The following is a 17,845-nucleotide window of genomic DNA, read 5'->3' on the forward strand; positions in this document are numbered from 1 at the left end:
CATTCCCTATCATGCCTTTTAATTTAGAAAAAGAGGAGGGAGGAACCCCCTTTCACTAATGAGATCCTGACATCCCTTAAGTACCTGTAACCTAGATCTTGAGTGTCATCGGCTTGCTTTTGCACCTTAAACACAGGCCTTTTCCCAAACGCTCTGCCAAAATTAAAGTGGCAGACGCTATGTCTGGGAGTGTTTTTCTTAATGCACCCCTCTTAATTTTCTCAATGTGCTTGTCTGTCTGCTTCTCTCCCTTTCATTTCCCTGTGTTCTCCTCTTCGCTCCTCTCTCCAACCCACATGCTTTTCTGAAGCAATAATCATCTATCCTGACGTCCCAGGGACCAAGGACAGCGAATTTGGGGAAGGAGAGAGAGCTTCATGGGGTGTTTTGGCTCCTAGCACCAGCCACTGGACGCTGGGCAGAGCATAGGAAACAAGAGCCAAGAATACTGCGAGTAAGTACCAAGAGTATTTCTCCTCTGTATCTTTTCCAGTGAAAGTGGAACCCCAACCTCGACCTTAGAGAGGTTCAAATTAAAATTTTCTTTTGTTTAAATTAAAAGTCATGAAAGTCATCCCAGATCACTGTGAACTGGACTGTTAGATGGGAAGGCCCAGTATTGCCTGGTTCTGGATTAATTGCTCCAGATCTGGCACTATTTATTTCATATCCTTTCATCAAATGTGATGTGAATGGCTTAAAGTTCCACGTCAGGGAGCTGTGACTAGAACGGTTAGTGAAGAGGAACACCTCCTGAGCATTTGCCATAGGAAGAGTGAATAACAGCAATATTCATAACTCCCTCTTGTGTGGTTCTTTCCACTTTAGAGTGGGTTTATAGACCTAGGAGATAAAGTGCTGCATGGAGTCAGGAAGACCTGAATTCATAGACATATACTAGTTGTGTGATCTTGGACAAGCCACTTAACTTCTGTTTGCCTCAGTTTCCTCAATGTAACTGGGGATAATAATAGGGTTTACCTCCTAGGGCTGTTGCAAGGATCAAATGAGACAAAATTTGTTAAAAAAAAAAAAAAGTGCTTAGCATGATGCCTTGGCACATAGTTGTATTTAATAAAGCATATTACCTTCCCTTCCTTTCCCTTCCTTTTCATTTTCTTTTCTTCTCTTCCCTTTTTCCCCTTCCTTCCTCTTTCAACCCTTTTCCTTCTTTTCCATCCCCTTCCCTTCCCTCCCCTAACCTCCCTTCCTTTTTCTCCCTTTGTATTCGCTCCCGTCCCCTCCCCTTCCTTCCCCTTCTGTTCCATTTCCTTCCCTCCTGTGATTTTTTTCCCCAACTAGAACCCACTGATAATCAGATTTTCAACTGACCACAATGAGTTGGGGATGAATAAACAGCATCTTTTAAACTGATGGGGCTGATTAAGTTAGTTCTTCATTAGCCTTTGGAGAGTGAAAAAATTTTTACTTGCTTCTTTAAAAAAAAGTTCCATGTTTAACCTATATTGGATTGCTTGCTGTCTTGGAGAGGGAGGTGGGGAGACAGAGGGAGAAAATTTGGGGACACAAGGTTTTGCAAGTTGAATGTTGAAAACTATCTTTGCATGTTTGGAAAAACAAAATATTATTAAAAATAAAAAATAAAGTACTCCCCAAATCTCATTGGACTAATTTCTGCTAATGACTAGATAGCAGTTTATCATTTCACAGGGACATCCTTGGGCCAAAGTGATCAGAGATATATGACCAATGATCTGAGCTGAGTACTGATTAAAACATCATGATGAAATAAGATTGTTTTTTAATTTCTCCTTGTTTTCATTAAAGTTGATGGTATCTATGATTCCACATTTCTCATGTAAAAATCACTGATTCAAAGACTTTCATATACTTCCTTATGTTTTTGTTTCTCACTTTTTCAAGCAAAGATACTGCATTGATACATAACCATATTACAGACTGTAAAATTGTACTAGTTGGAAGGGCCTTTGCATCTCCAGGTTCACAGTGTCAGCTGGAAGAACTTAGAACACAGAATGACAGTAAAGATTTTAAAACACATGATCAGAACTGAGAGGAAATCTAAGCACTAGTTCTGACTGGCTACTGAGAATTGTGTCAAATTTTGAGTGTGAGCAGTTACACCTCAGAATGCAAATTCTACAAATTAGAAGTTCATTTATTGTGGGGTTTTTTTTTTTTGGATTGTCTATACTTGAGAAAGTGATAGAGATAATAATAAGGTAGATTAAGTTGAAAAGTATGCCATGGGTAAATTCCACCACCCTATCACCCCAAAGAAAGTTTTCAAATATTTATTAGCATGCCCAGTTTAGAACATTAAATGTTAGAGTTGGGAAGAAACTTTAGAATGCAAGAGTAAGGAAAAAAGTTCCAAGATCATGGATTGTCAGAGGTGGGAGGGCCTTTAGAAGACAGAATATTCAAATTAGCAAGAACCTTTGACATCATTTCTGCTAAACCTTTCATTTTAAAAATAAGTAAATTATTGGTCTGACAATAGGTCATAACACTAAAATGAGATCTCTTTGAAAGGAGAAAATATATATTGTCATTTGTCAAAAAATAACCTTGATTTTAGACCATGTTCAATTTTCATACAAATTGTATTTTGGGAGAAATCATGGCCTTTATTTGAACTAATACAGCAATACTTGGAAATTACATTGGCAAAATTGGTCATGCTTCATGACACCTGGCCAAATTATCATAGAAATGGGAGCTGCTTCTGTTTCCCCATTGGGAGGAGGACTTTTCCAAAGTTTTTCTGACTTCTGGGAGATGGGTAAGATTGATTACATGTTAGTCTAACAGGTAAGTTGATGATAAGTTGATGACATCTCCAAAAGGATGCTCCTTTCTGACCGAGTCCTTAGAGGGTTTTTAACACAGCTGCAAAGAACAACACATTTATGGTAAACTGGAACGGGGGCCAGATTTGGAAGCAGAGGACCTGGGTTCCGATGGCAATTCTATTATATGAACTTGGCCAAGGCAATTCCTTTTTCTGGAACTCAGTAAAAATGAAAGTGGTTATATAATGTGTAATCCCTACAAATGTGTAATAAAGTGTAATCCCTAAGATCTAGATGAGTATTTTAGGTGTTTGGAGGGAGGAGGCACAAGAATTAAAATATTTAATAAGCACCTACTCTGTGCCAGGTACTACATTAAGCACCTTACAAATATCTCATTTGATCCCCATAACCCTAGGAGATAGGTGCTATTACTATTTCCATTTTACAGACTGGAGACTGAGGCTGAGTGAAATTTAGTGGCTTGCCTGCTGGTATCTGAGGATAGATTTGACTTTGAGTCTTCCTGACTCCACTCTATACATTGGACCAAATAGCTGCCATGGGTCAGAATTCCATGAACCTCCCAGTTGTAAAGAAAAATCGATCTGCGTGCAATCAGGTGAAAAATAGTGATGTCTAAACTAACCAGAATATAAAGTATCTCATTTGCTTAAAGGTGTATGGCCCTGTCATTTTGCAGGGTTTTGAACTCTTCCTGGAAATTGTGGCTTGGGTGGGAATTGATGGGGTTTGGGAGCAGGGGACGGGCCGAGAGCCATGGTTTGACTGGGATCCTCCTCCATAGTGGTATGACTACAGGGTTTTAGCAGACACTTACATAAACCCGGGCAAACCACTTCATCGCTGAGCCTCAGTTCAGTGATCTGGAAAATGACCGTAAGTCCTTGAGCCTCCTACCCCTTGGGTCTGTGTAGGGACAGGGTTTGTCGATACTGGGCACTCTAAAGATGGGAGTCATTACTGTTGTATACTATGTCGTGGGGGACTGCAGGCTGTGCGCGCGCAGGAAGACAGGCGTCCCTGTCCCTTACAGCACAGCAAGTTCTTTGGGAAGCACACATATTGGGGTCTTTGCCACGTAGCCCTCATTTTGTTGTACAGGAAAACGTAGCTGGTGAATTAGAGGAATTAGAAGTACTGCCTCCCTCCCCCAGCCTCTTTATCTCAATTTGGACAAGGCTGCTGAAATGGAATCTTTGTGTTCTGGGGAATGGTCTCCAGCATCTGGAAACCCTCTTGGAGATGGCTGGGTGGGCAAGGGGTGACCTCAGGGACAGGGCAGGGGATGGTCCGTGCCCGGCCTCCTGGCGCTGCTCCTCTCGGCTCTGAATTGGGACAGAACGCCTTCCTTCGCAGGGAACTCCGCAGCTCCCCTTCACGGTCAGAGGGAGAGCTCGGGACAGGGAGGGTACAGAGAGGACCCAGCGCTATTGGCCGGGAGCTTTGGACTGGGGGGCAGGATGAGACAGGGAATGGGCTGAAATGACCACCATCTGCTGAGAACTTTTTGGATCCTAAATGATGTCACTTCTGTGCCCTGTTGTTCCTTCTGCCTCCAGTCTGTGGCTGCTTCCTGTTACACTCCACCTGAGTGTGCGCTGGGAGTCTGAGGGGCCACTGGGTCATACTGAGACACACCCCTGGAGGGTGCCATGGACCCCCGCGCAGTGGGAGCACGGACGATCCCGAGAAGGGTGGGCTCGCCAAAGGCTCCCGTCCACGCTGTGGGCCCCACTGTGGGAGCACGGACAATCCCGAGAAGGGTGGGCTCGCCAAAGGCTCCCGTCCACCCTGTGGGCCCAGATGTGGGAACACGGACGATCCCGAGAAGGGCGGGCTCGCCAAAGGCTCCCGTCCACCCTGTGGGCCCAGCTGTGGGAGCACAGACAATCTCGACAACAGGTAGGCTGCCAGGCTGGCTTGCCAAAGGATGGCCCACTCCCCTCCACCCTGTGGGCCCAGGGAGGTATCTCACCTCCCTGCAGTCAGTGGGCCGGGAGGTGGGGGAGGGATGGAAGGGTCGGCCTCACCACTGGTCTCAGCCTGCTGGGAGGAACCAGTGAAGATGCACAAGATGCGAACCCTGGCTCTGGATGCGAGCGTGGGCTCTCCCATCCCATCCCTCACATCCATCCCCACCATCAGCAGGATCGCTTCTCCGCCCAGTCACCGTCCTCCCTTTGCTCCCGTTTTTGCCACTTCTCACAGGGCCTCATTCAGTCCCTCTGACCCCCCTCGGAGGGTAAATGGCACAAAGGGCATTTGTGGGGGAGGGAAGGGGCTCATCCCGGCCTCCCCTCGGTAGCTTCCTGGTCCGACTGGTGAACCGAGTCCCAAGCTCTGTTTCTCCCCGGCTGAAGCATGCTTGCTTTGGCACCCGAGGATGAACCCCAGCTCTTCCCTTCCCCCGGGTCAAGCTCCAAGGGTTGCTGTATAAACTCAAGGCCCTCATAGAAACGGGAGCTATCTAGTCCAACTCACAGCAGCCCACAGAGCCAAGTTTCTGGCCAGCCTGGCACACAGTAAGTGCTCCATAAATGCTTGCTGACCCACTCTCTACTCTCCTGGGGGTTCTGGCCTTGTTACCAGCGAGCCCTGGGAATGTTATGCAATCAGTGACCAGCAAGGGGATCATCAGTCGCCTTCAGCAGTAAAACCCCAGCTGCTAGCTCGGTCATGGCCTGCCCCGGCCGACACTGGGGACCTTAGAGATCGGCTAACCCAGCCCCCCTCATTTCAGGGAGAAGGACCAGGGTCACACGGCTATAAGCAGAAGGAAGCAGTTTCAAACCAGTCCTCCGACTTCACAGTCAGTGCCAGTACTCAGAATGATGGGGGAGAGTCAGCAGAAACTTAATCCCCAAAAGCACTTCCCATCTGCTTGGAAAAGCAAGTCCTAGTCCAGAACATGTGTCTGTGTCTGTGTGTGTGGGGATCCCATTAACAGATTGGCATCCAGCAGATCCAAAACAAGGGGCTGTAGACAGCTGGGGGACTCAGCTAGAGCCAAGCCCAACTTGGAGCCCTAGATGCCCGACGGGCTAACGCACAACGCGGCCTTCTCCATGCCCGCCAGTTCGCACAGGAAACATCACCTTATGTTTAAAATTTTTAAAAAGTTTATTGAATGGTTCCACCAGGACTCCACAAACACGTCTCCAGCACGCCTGGGGAAGGGCTGCCCGCGTTCTGTCCAGGAGGACGCTGCCAGAGTCAGCGCTGTCCCTCCACTTGGCCGGAGCTTTCTCGCCGGACTTTTTTTTACCACTGAGCAGGTGGGATGCTGTCGCCCAGCAGAAGGAAGTGTCTGATCCTTGGGGGGACAAATGAGGCCTGGAAGCCAGAGTCAGGGGCTGCCGGAATTACTTGGCCCGGCCTCCCTAGGGAGGTAGGAGAAGAGAAGGCCTAAGCGTTCCGGCCTGGCCAGGGTCCAGTAGGCTCAAGCCCACATCTCCCTCTGATGGAGCGGCTCGCCAGGCCAGGGCCAGGCTAAGAACTGTCCTGCAAAGCTCTGGAAGTAGCTTGTTCTGGTACGGACCGCCGCTCCACAGTCCAGCCTTCTGAAGACAAGTCCGGGCTTTACTTGGAGTGCGACTAAGGAGAAGAAAAGTCATCTTCTGCAGCCAAGAGCTCTAACCGTAAGCCTCTGTCACTCTGCCGGGCTCCGTCCCTTCTCTGGTGCAAGGTGCAGTGCGCGCCGAGCTGGCTGCATCGGAGGGCTCCTAGGCTGTCTCGTGGCTGGGCCCCCGCTTCTTCAACAGTCACCCGCCGGTGAGCACTGAGGCTAACTGGGAAGGGAGAAGAAGTAGGGAGAACCTCCCCCTTGCCTTGTTTCAGAGCGGCTCTCTGGGTGGGAACATGGCAGCTGGGGCCCAATGCTCCCTCCCCACAGAGGTTTGGCCATGAACAGGGTCCAAAGAACTGGTGGGTTTGAAGGGAAGTTATAATAATACAAAAGGGCTTTGGCAAACTGTCTGTATTCATCATTTTGTTTGGGTAGTTATGAAAACAAGGCCCTCCTCCAGTCTCAAATCCTGCTCCTGAGTTGAGGGAGTGAACGCCTTCTGCCCACCCAGAAGTCTAGGGACCAGGTTTTAGCACATGCACCATGGCTTAACCTCCCCTCTCTCGGGGAAGGGAGAGAACCGAACAGAGCAGTTCCAAGAGGCATCCTGTTAAGTGGAAATACTGGGCAGGTGGGACCATGGACACTGTGAGTGGGTTAGAGGCTACGAGCTGGTTCCATCCCATTCCTTTGAAGGTAGGTAATGGGGGGAAAGCAATGGGAATAAAAAGGAGGCATCCCAGCAAGTGGACTCACTAGCTTTTAAAAGGAACCTGCCTCCAAAGAGTGGCTCCCAAGAAGGGGTCCACATCTGGTTATTCTCAACTGAAAAGCAGCTTGCTTTGTGTCTCAGGAGCCATGCTTGGAAGTGTGTGAATACTTGGGATGCTTAGGCTCAAGGAGAAGAGCGAGTCCTCTCTCTGACCCCCTATCATAACAAGTAGGATTTCCCCTGGGTAGTGCCCCCCTCCCCTGGAGAGGAAGAATTCCCACAGCCATCTCCAGACAGGTAAGGCAGGCTTTGAATTGGTACGATCCACTGCAAAGACAGAGCAGTACTCCCAAGAGGCCTGCCCCAGGAGGGGGGCCGGGGAGCCCAGGAGAACAAGACCCGGAGCAGCTTTGTAACTTGCCCGCTCACCTCTGAGATGGAGGGAAGGCTTGGAAAGGATTGGAAAGATGTCTTTCAACACACTCAACTTATATACACATCTTACTACTTCAAAAGGAGGCTCTCTGGAGACAGAAGTGCTGAGAACTCCAGGCCACTCCAGGCCCGTTTACTTCCTGGGACCTCCATGGCTGACAAGTCCACAGTGCTCGGAGGAGCAGGAGGCCGGCAAGCCGTGGGGCCCTCAGGGCTGGCCCTCTCGCTCTTCCTGGAGGATGCCCAGCACGGACTTGTGAGGGATCCTGCACTCTTCCAAGGACTTACTGAGGTCAGAGAAGCTCCTCCGGGGAACCTCCATGGTTTCGATGCTACAGTGGTGATATGTCGTCAGGTTCTTTTGCTCGGCCACCGCCACCACCGTCTGCAGGTTGTCAGTCGGCCTGAAATGTCGGACGAACCTCTGTCCCGAAGGAGACCGGACGGCCAGCAGCAGCCGGGGCTCCCCGTCGGATGGCTCGTCCAGGTTCCCAGCCCTCGATAAGCTGCGTTCTTTGGTTCTGCTGCAGGGCTTACTCTCCAGGGGAGGGGCGGCAGCGCGCAGACACCCCTCCCTCGACTTCCCGCTGCGGGCCTCCTCCCGGCAAAGGGCCTTGAGCTCCTGCAAGCTGCCCAGTTTGAGAGTGCCAGCCTGCTTGGCCACCGTCTCCACAGGCCCCTCTTCCAAGTTCTTTTTGTTAATGGAAGGGAGCACCCGGTACTTGTTGAGAGAGGAAGAGGACCCCACAGGGACCTGCTGGAGCAGCTCAGGGATCTCATCGGGGGTTCCCTGGCTGGGAGGTTTGGGAGTGGAGCCCACTGACTTTTGGCTGCCGGGCACCTCGCAGGGAACGACGGGTGCTGGAGAAGGAGGCTTGCGGTAAGAGGAGGACTCCGAACTATGGGAGTAGTTCAGGTTTGTTCGTGTGCGTCCCTTGGCAGACTTGGGCCTCGTGACGTGCATCTTGACAGGGCTTCGCCGCCAAAAGAAAGCTGCTTCTGGGTCCAGAGCAGGGCTGCATTCAGACGGGGCTATGTTCAGAGGCGCTTCCGTGGCCATTGCTTCTCCAGGCACCTGCGACAAATTAGAAACAAGTCACCCGTCGGGCCTCGCAGGCCCTCGAGACTCTGGAGCCTCGGCCAACCCCTCCAGTGTATAGAAGAACCAGAGGTCCCCAGGGGAAAAGGGATTTGTCCAGATCACCCAGGAAGGAGGCGGGTGGGATCAGCTTCAAGGGCAGAGCGGGCGTCCCCCTTCCAGCCACAGCAGGAGGCAGAGGCTCTGCATCTGGGTCTCAGGCCACCTGCCACCCAGCCACCTGCCCGCCCTTCTCTCAGCCGCCGGCTCCCTCTGTAAAGTGCTCCGTGAGCTCCCAGAGTATTACAGATGCTGCCACCCCCTTTCCCAGCCCCAGGGGTCCCCTTCATGAGCTGAGGCTCCGGGGCTCGGGGCTGCAGGCTGTGCTTCCTGGTTCATGGGCAGGCAGAGCTCATGCACAGACAAAGTGGCTCAAGAGCACCTCCAGCCACTGCAGAGAGACCCGGTCGTTTTGGCACCAGTGAGGCTGTGGGCTAAGGAAGTCCGGCTCACTTCCCCTCCAAGGGCTGAGGACAACAAGGACCATTTTAAATGCCCAGAATATGTGCAGAGGCGGCCCCTGAAGCCCAGAACTCCGGTTGGGCCCAAGCTCCAGGGGATGCGTCCATCCGGCCCGCTTTCCTGCAGCCCCCTCCTTCAATCTCTCCTCTCTCAGATTCCTCCCTCTACTCCAATTCCCATCCCACTCCTCCAGTTTTCCCTCCCTCCTTCCTCCCTCTTCATCGTTTCCTGGTGGTTTTAACATCGCTGTGCTCCATTTTCTCAGTATGTCCCCACTATCACTTCATGTGCATGGTACCTCACTAAGGTGTCCCAGAGGGTTTTTTAAGCAGGATGAATAGCACTCTCTTACCTGAAAGAGAAATGGGTCTGCAGACCACGAGTGACTTTAGGGAATTTAAAGTTTGGCTCTCGGAGTGGGAGGGGTGGGAGGGGGGAAGGAGTCACTAACTAGTTTACTATCACTATGGGCAACCTGGCCGGCCCATGAATGACCGAGTCATGTTAGCTTGTCTCTTTATACTTACCCTTTGACCCTTTGAAAATGTGGAGGGAGGAGACTAGGTGGCATCTGATAATTCATTCCAAGGACCCTTCTCATGCTAACCTTCAATGATTTCTGTCAGCACCTGGATCTCCTCTTTTATTTCCACTACCACAGGCCAGGACCCAATGATCTTGATGGGGCAGTATCATCCAACCCTTCTCCATGCCCCTCAGAGCATTTCCTGCCTGCCCTTGTTTCCTTCTCTCCCTCCCCCCCCCCCCCAAGAAGTCTTTTAGGAGCTGAAACACTTTCCAGGTCTTAATCTCCTCTCTCTCGAATTCAAAAGACTTTCCTCAGTATCTCCACCTCCTGCCCATCATCAGCACTAACAACAATTGACCTGTGTTAGGGTAAAATCTCAAATTCATACTATAGGCAGCTGGGGGCAAAATGCACAGTTAATGTGCACAAAATGCCTACTTAAAAGTAAGCAAGCAGAATGGCTCTCAAGTCAGGAAGTCCTGATCTCAGATACCAACTGTGTGACTCTCAGTCCCTTAGCCTGTTACCTCAACTTCCTCATCTGTAAAATGGGGATAATAATCATGGCACCTACCTCCCCCCCCAGGTTAGTTGTGAGAATCAAATGAGAGAGTTATGAAGTGAATGGCAAAGAGCTATATACTGTAAACTATTAGAATAGAGCTATTTAAGGTTGGTTACAAAGTACTTTGCTTATTACAACCCTGTGGTATAACCAAAAAACTTAATCAATGCTTTTTGACTTAATCAATGCTTGTTGATTGGGACTAAGAGAAGCAAAGGGACTTCTAGGGCAGATCAGCTCGAGGTCAGAAGCAGGTGGGCAAGCAGAGAACCCTTCCAAAGGGTCCCTGCGGTCTCAGGGTGTCCTTCTTCTGAGGCCGCTGAGCCCAGCTCCAATCTCCACTCAAGCCTCAGCATCGTCCAGCTAGGACCTAAGAAGGTAGCTCATTCCCCTTTGGAAATGCCCTTCCATGGAGCACCGAAAGCGACCCCCTAACTTTCCCCTCCTGCTCGAGTTCTGTTCTCTAGGGCCGAGCAGACAGACTTTGGAGTCGCAGTCTTCAGGTACTGGAAGACCCTCCCTGCTAGTTCCTCCTGGTTCTCAATGCTCTGACCAAAGCCCTTACAACCCCCACCTGCCTTCCTCTCCGGTGCCCTCAATCTGGTTCTGCTCCCCCTCCCAAGCCCCTGCTAACACACCTGGGCGTGCCCTCTTTAGCTACCAGAGGACTGGGGCTTAAGCCAAAGCCTATGGTCAGTGACACACACTGAGTCACCCCAAGGCTATCCTCCATGTCTCCCCCACCCCAAAGCTCCCACATAGAGGGACTAATAGGTCCAAATTTATCCCTTTTAGATTTACAAAGACTTTTCCATACAGAGTGCAAGGGAAAGAGGCCACACCTCGACTGGGAAAAGGGTCTGGTAACCCGGAGCAAACCCCAGTCCTTGTAACGCGTATAATCTGGGGCAGGTCGCTTAACTCTCCCCCTTACCATCTCTGAGATGAAGAATACCAAAGAGTTGTGACTCCTACAGTACAACGCTTTTTTTATTTTCCTAACCTCACTGGGCGGTCACAGCTCTGGAAGCAGGATATGTAAGATAAGGCTTACATCTCTGAAAGGCTCGCCCAACGGAGCCCGCTTAGCTGCAAAGGCCTGAGCTGGACTCGAACCCCATCCCTAACTCCTAACCCAAAGCTTCGCGTACATCTCCGGTTTCTGGACAAGCTGAAAAGCTCCGGCTGCTCCAATGTACTCCCACCTTCTTTTCCCAGCCTTTCCCACACCATCCAGCTACAGGGGGCGAGAGTTCACCCCCACTGGCAACGCCCTGGCTTCGGACCTCTCCCGTCCATGAACTTGCTCTCCCCCACAGACACCCACGGGCGGCTCGGGGGGTTGGGGCTTCTTTGTCTGTAAGTTTTAGTTTGCCAAAGTCCTCCCGTCTGAGTTTGAGAGCTTCCCACTCAGACTCAGCGCGGCTCTGGAGGGTCAGGGCTGCTGTGCAGCTGTGTTAAATATAAGCTCTGTAACTGGGGAAGCTGACAGTTTTCTGCTTTTCTGTCATGGCCATTAGTTTGCTGCAGCTCCTGCTGGATGATCAGAGGCTTGGCTCGAACCTCCCACTCCTGCCGCAAGGAGTTTGGTAACTTAGAAACCTCTTCGTTAATAACTTTGACAAGGAAAAGTCATGCATACCCACATCCCTGCCCCGGAATATTTTTAACAGTGGGATCTGAGCACGTACGTGCCCGTACTTGCCATACCTTTCGGTGTTCTGTAATTAGCTTTGCTCAGGGGGTGTCTTATTCAAGACACCCTGGTCATAAGATAACATGACAGAGAGCCCCCTCCGAGCCAGAGCCCCGCGGTGACTAATGCTGAAGCCCACTCAGAGTTATTTAGAGACTAACACCTCCTTCAGGTAAAACAGCTTCATCTAACCTTCTTTCATAATCTCCTGCCGCCTCCTGCCTTCAGCGACCATCTGTTACTTGGAGGGAACACCAACTTTCCGCGGCATCCATCGGATTGGCAAGAGGTAGGAAACCAGGTGTTTCAAGAGCCAAGCCATCACACCTTGGCGCTCCGGGCCTCCGCTGCTGGTGGGTTTCCTTTTTTGTTTTGTTTTGTTGTTTTTCCCATTGCTCGGGCAAAGGAAGGCGTCCGCAGCCACTGTTTATTATTCCTGCCCAACTCATTTCAAAACATCAAGGCCTGGCAGGCTTTCAACACCCAGCCACTCTGCAGGATCTGGGCGTGGGCACCTATCAAGCTGCCACCGAATCGGCAAGTGGCCTGTTTACTTAAACACCAGGGCTGCACAACAGAGGCTCGCCAGCCCCGGCACACAAACACTGACGCCCGTTTCCAAGGAGTTATGAAAAGGGCAGTTCTGTACTTCTTGGGTCTGCTGCAACAGATGGAGGAGGAAGAGAAGGGAGGAGGGTTTTTAAAGTTGGAAGGCACTTCTGCCAGCCCCTGCCCCAAGTCCTCCTTTTACAGATACGTCAAGAGACAAGAAGGGACCCGACCAGTCCCACATCTGAGAAGTGGCAAGGCCTGGGCTGTTAACTCCGAATGCAGAGCCCTTTCCACAACACTGGGCTGCTTCCCCAAATATTAATTGGGGAATTACATACAAAATACATTCTATTTACAATTCACTTCCTCCGGGGTCGAGGCAAGAAACATAAACATAACCACACACACGGGAGGACATGGCTAGAAGTGGGTCTCTTTAAAGCTTTTGGATCGGCTCACAGGGGGATTACTGGGCAGAACCAACAGATACAGGACAGCGGGCCTGAGAACTCAGACACTGTGGTTCTCTTCCCAATTTTATTTATGACCCGCTACCTTTTGACGAGGGTGGTTCGTCTGTAAGAAGCTGCCCATTTTAAAAGGGATATGGGGAAACTGGACCATATCACCAAATGAATAAACGATGAAAAAGGGAATTTGGGGAAATTTTATCTGCAAAAGAGGAGATCGAGGGGGTCGTTTAGCCCACTCTGGGAAACAAAAGGAAATCTCAATCCACTGTCTTTCACAGGAGTTCTTACTGGAGAAAGAGGGTTTGAACAATAGTAAAAAAAAAAAAAAGATGTAGGTTAGATAGAAGAGGAAACTTAGAGTCACAGAATGTTGGAGTGGGAAGGGAGCTTAAAACATAAAAAGTTCCAGTTAGATAGGAACAAAGATAATTGAAGTCAGCCCCCTCATTTTACAGAGGAAGAACCAGAAGCCCGAGGGCCTAGTTAAGTCAGTTAGTGGAGTAGCTAAGGAAAAGAACCGGTCAACATCCAGCCCAGGGCTCTTTCCCAGGCAGGGAGGTGCCTCTTCTGAAGGTGAGAACTGTTCAACACATCAGTGATCCTAAATTCTTTATGAGCCTCATTTACCGTGCAGAAGCATCCAGTCCGCTCTGCAAAGGAACTGGGAATGCTCCCATTCTCTCACTCTTGCTTCGAAATCCTGGCTCAACAACTAAGTCCCAGCCCACAAAGCCCTGACCCAAAGCTTTCAGCCAAACGCCCCCGTGTGTGTCTGAGGACTCCCGTCCTCAGCCTAAGCCCAAGTCCTTGGGACTCAGTCTCCTCGTCTGCAAGATGGAGGGCGGGGGAAAGCTGAAGTCGCGCTTTCTAAGGCTTCAGATCTGTCTAAGATCCCGATAAGGATGGGGAAAGGACCTGGAAAAGGGAGACAGGGGAGCTGCCTTCAAGGAGCTGAAGATCTGGGACGTGGAGAAAAGTCTGCATGTGCAAGAAGGCGGGAGCAGTCCCAAAGCGCAAGAAATGGGGGGTTCCCCTTCCTGGAAGCATTCAAGGCCTTACCCTTGGGAGCACGGACAGGGGTCTCTGAAGCATCGCACCTGCCCAAGACCTGTCCCCGGTCTCTGTTCCTTCCCCGGAACTACTTCGGACCCTAAGATCTGTTTAGCATTGAAAAAGAACTTGAAGGGTTAGTCCATCCAAAGCCTTCTTTTACAAAGAAGGAAACTGAGGTCTGAAAAAAACCTGCATCTAAAAGAAGCTAAAATAAAAGCCAAAACCTTGCAATAAAGGAAGCTGAAGTGAAAGCCAAAACCTTGCAATAAAGGAAGCCAAAGTAAAAGTCGAAACTCTGCAATTAAAGGAAGCTAAAGTAAATAGAAAACCTTGCAACAAAGGAAGCTAAAACGCAACAGCAGCACGGAAATGTATGGCTCGGAGGCTCCCCGGGGAGGGGGTCCGGGCCGGTGGCGGCCGACAGCTGCCCGTACTTTGCAATCTCAGAATGTGGCTTCAGGTTCAAGGGTTAAGTGATCGGCTCCGGGTCACACAGCAGGCGGTCCCAGAGGTAGCACTCGAACTCAGGTCTTCCTGACTGTCCCGCCCCCCTGCCTCTCTCACTGTCAGCAGGGACAGAACTATGGGTGACTTTTAAAGCGTTTTAATCCGAGGCCTTCCACACTTAGGGCTACAGGTGTTTTTACACGGCGCGGGTTACGGGGATGAGTAGATGGGTGCTGGACGAGAAGCCTCAGTTTCCCCCTCTGGAAAATGGGCTCGCCAAGGTCTCCATGACGGAGTCGGACTCAGTCTGCAGGGTAAGGGGCGGGTCCCAGAACCGGGCAGGAAGGGGAAAGGGGCCCCGGATCCGAGGGTCCCGGGGACCCCAGGGGTGGGGGCCGCGATGACTCTCACCTCGCCCCAGCTCCATCCGCCGTCTCCGGCCACAACGCAGAGCTGCGTGTAAACAGCGCCCGTTCCCACGGCAACCACCGCGCGGGTCACGTGTTTCCGGTTTGGACCGGAACCAGCTAAGTCCCTGCCCTCCTCTCCACCTCCCCCTTCAAAACTTCCGAGACCATTAAGAAAGGTCGGTGTCATGCTAGAGCGCCCCCTCCTGGCCCGCCCGGAGGCAGCCTTACTCTCCCCCATCCATTCTAGTCCCATCCCAAGTGCTTTCTGACTGACCACGTGCTTTCTCCTGGAAAAAGAGCCTGTGGTCCCAGGGGTTTTCTCCCCGCCAACCCTTCCGATTCATTTCTCCTTCCCGGGATATTTGTTTCCTTCCGGTTTTGGAGCAACGGGCTCGACTCCAAGCCCTTAGTGCGAACGGAAACATTTGCCCAGAGCCGAACACGGAGCGATGGTCAGCGTTGCTGTCTGGCATCCGAGACGGACTCTTCCACAATCCCTTGACCTCCCTCCCCCTCATTTCCTCATCTGAAATCAGGGACCTCTCAGATCGCTGGCCACTCTAACCCTGTGATCTTACACCCTGGGAGCTTAGAATCGAGGACCTGAGTTCAAATCCAGCCGCGGGCCCTAGCTGTGGGATCCTGGGCCAGTCACGCTTGGTTCTGTCTGCCTCAGTTTCCCCCTCTGTAAAATGGAAGAGCCGGCAGCGTTCACCCCTTCCAGAACTCAGTCTAAGCATCCAATCTCTAAGTGACGTGGTCTGAACTCTTGGGTACTCCTTTAACTTCCAAAGTGCTTTATTCCCCCTAAAATACTTGCTCTTTCTGCAATTCCCCATTTATGCTCTAGGAAGCTGGGTGAGAACCATCTCTTAAGCCCTCTCCCAGCACCAGGATTCTGTCATTCTTCTTGGGGTGCCTTAGAGAATATGACAGTCTTCAACAGCAACACAAGAAGGGGAAGGAATATCCGTCAGAAGTTGCCCCATGGAAGGCTTGGGAATAAATGGATCGTGATCTGTGGGGGAGGGGAATGTGGTCTAGGAGAATGGAAATGGAAAGTGATAGGGAGGTCCAAGTGGACCACTTCCCACTCAAGCTCCCTCTACCCCCCCAACCCCAACTAAGCACTTTATATTATTCCTTGTACCTTTGTTCAGAGGGACACAGTGATGTGAACAAACTTTTGTGAAGAGAAACCAAGACTTCAGTAGCAAGAATGTAAATAATTATTCATCTAAATATCAAGTAAGGAGACAATTTGACTTTGACAATGTTATTAGAATGCAGGATGTTAGAGCTGGGAGGGCCCTTAGAGACCAGGAGGTCAGAGCTGGGAGGGCCCTTAGAACCCGGGATGTCAGAGCTGGGAGGGCCCTTAGAGACCAGGAGGTCAGAGCTGGGAGGGCCCTTAGAACCCAGGAGGTCAGAGCTGGGAGAGCCCTTAGAACCCGGGATGTCAGAGCTGGGAGGGCCCTTAGAACCCAGGAGGTCAGAGCCGGGAGGGCCCTTAGAACCCGGGATGTCAGAGCTGGGAGGGCCCTTAGAACCCGGGATGTTAGAGCTGGGAGGGCCCTTAGAACCCAGGAGGTCAGAGCTGGGAGGGGACTTAGAACCCAGGATTTAGGAGCTGGGAGGGCCCTTAGAACCCAGGATGTCAGGGCTGTCAGGGCCCTTAGAACCCGGGAGGTCAGAGCTGGGAGGGCCCTTAGAACCCAGGATTTAGGAGCTGGGAGGGCCCTTAGAACCCAGGAGGTCAGAGCTGGGAGAGCCCTTAGAACCCAGGATGTCAGAGCTGGGAGGGCCCTTAGAACCCAGGAGGTCAGAGCTGGGAGAGCCCTTAGAACCCGGGATGTCAGAGCTGGGAGGGCCCTTAGAACCTGGGATGTTAGAGCTGGGAGGGCCCTTAGAACCCAGGAGGTCAGAGCTGGGAGGGGACTTAGAACCCAGGATTTAGAGCTGGGAGGGCCCTTAGAACCCAGGATGTCAGGGCTGTCAGGGCCCTTAGAACCCAGGAGGTCAGAGCTGGGAGGGCCCTTAGAACCCGGGATGTTAGAGCTGGGAGGGCCCTTAGAACCCAGGATGTCAGAGCTGGGAGGGCCCTTAGAACCCAGGATTTAGGAGCTGGGAGGGCCCTTAGAACCAGGAGGTCAGAGCTGGGAGGGCCCTTAGAACCCAGAATGTTAGAGCTGGGAGGGCCCTTAGAACACAAGATGTCAGAGCTGGGAGGGCCCTTAGAACATGGGATGTGAGAGCTGGGAGGACCCTTAGAACAGAGAATGTCAGAGGTAGAAAAAAAAAAACATTAGAACATACATTATATCAGAGCTATAGTAGCTTTGGAGATGAGAGGTTCATGGTGGACTGGATCTAGATTCAGGAAGACCTGGGTTCAAATTCTACCCCAACACTTAGTACTTGTGTGAGCTTACACAAATCAAATAAATGCTTTGTGCTTCTGTTTCCTCATCTATAAAAAGAGGAGGCTGGACTTGCTGGTCTATAATGCCCTCTTTATGAACCTATTCTTTCTTGTTGCATATGAGGAAACTGGAATACAGGGAGAGTGACTTAGCTAAGGTCACACAGAAGAGTCTTTTAAAATATTAGGGTAGTGCTCTGGAACGCCTCATAAGTTACTTCTCAGACATAAGTGGCTTTTCCATCCCCGTTCTACTGGCATGAGAATGATGAAGTAATTTTTCCAATTAAATTGACTTTCTGAACTCTGTGTACTTTCTTAGATTAGGAGACTAGAGCTGCAGACTCCTGCTTTTCAGTATTTAGGAGGATCTTCCTATTCCAGTCTCCATCTTCAAGATATGCATATACTCAGAGGGCAGAGAAGCAAGGAGAGAGGCTCCTATGCAGCCAAGGTGACTTAATAAGTGTGTTTTAAAAGGAGAATCCATTTCCCTCTTTGTCTTGACTTTTCTGTAATGGGTATATTTGAGGATTCTTATTGTTGGAGCCCCAGTTGACTTCCATTAAATCCTGGAATAATGGA

At 50.8% G+C, this 17,845-nt stretch overlaps 1 protein-coding gene across 2 annotated transcripts; it reads right to left on the reverse strand.

Annotated features, from left to right (window-relative positions):
* Window positions 1-1,742: 1,742 nt before the first annotated feature.
* Window positions 1,743-15,285, reverse strand: UBXN10 (UBX domain protein 10). 2 transcript variants are annotated; one of them, XM_051988376.1, is made up of 2 exons: window positions 14,840-15,285; window positions 1,743-8,588 (listed from the first exon to the last, which is right to left on the reverse strand). In XM_051988376.1, exons 1-2 carry the CDS (start codon window positions 15,089-15,091, stop codon window positions 7,722-7,724), a joined length of 1,119 nt encoding a protein of 372 aa, XP_051844336.1. In that variant the 5' UTR covers window positions 15,092-15,285; the 3' UTR covers window positions 1,743-7,721. The 2 variants fall into 2 exon arrangements, with proteins under 2 accessions (XP_051844336.1, XP_051844337.1); XM_051988377.1 differs by having other exon boundaries at window positions 12,096-14,911.
* Between the last annotated feature and the right edge of the window lie 2,560 nt (window positions 15,286-17,845).

Source organism: Antechinus flavipes, chromosome 3, assembly GCF_016432865.1.
Source record: "Antechinus flavipes isolate AdamAnt ecotype Samford, QLD, Australia chromosome 3, AdamAnt_v2, whole genome shotgun sequence".
NCBI lineage: Eukaryota > Metazoa > Chordata > Mammalia > Dasyuromorphia > Dasyuridae > Antechinus > Antechinus flavipes.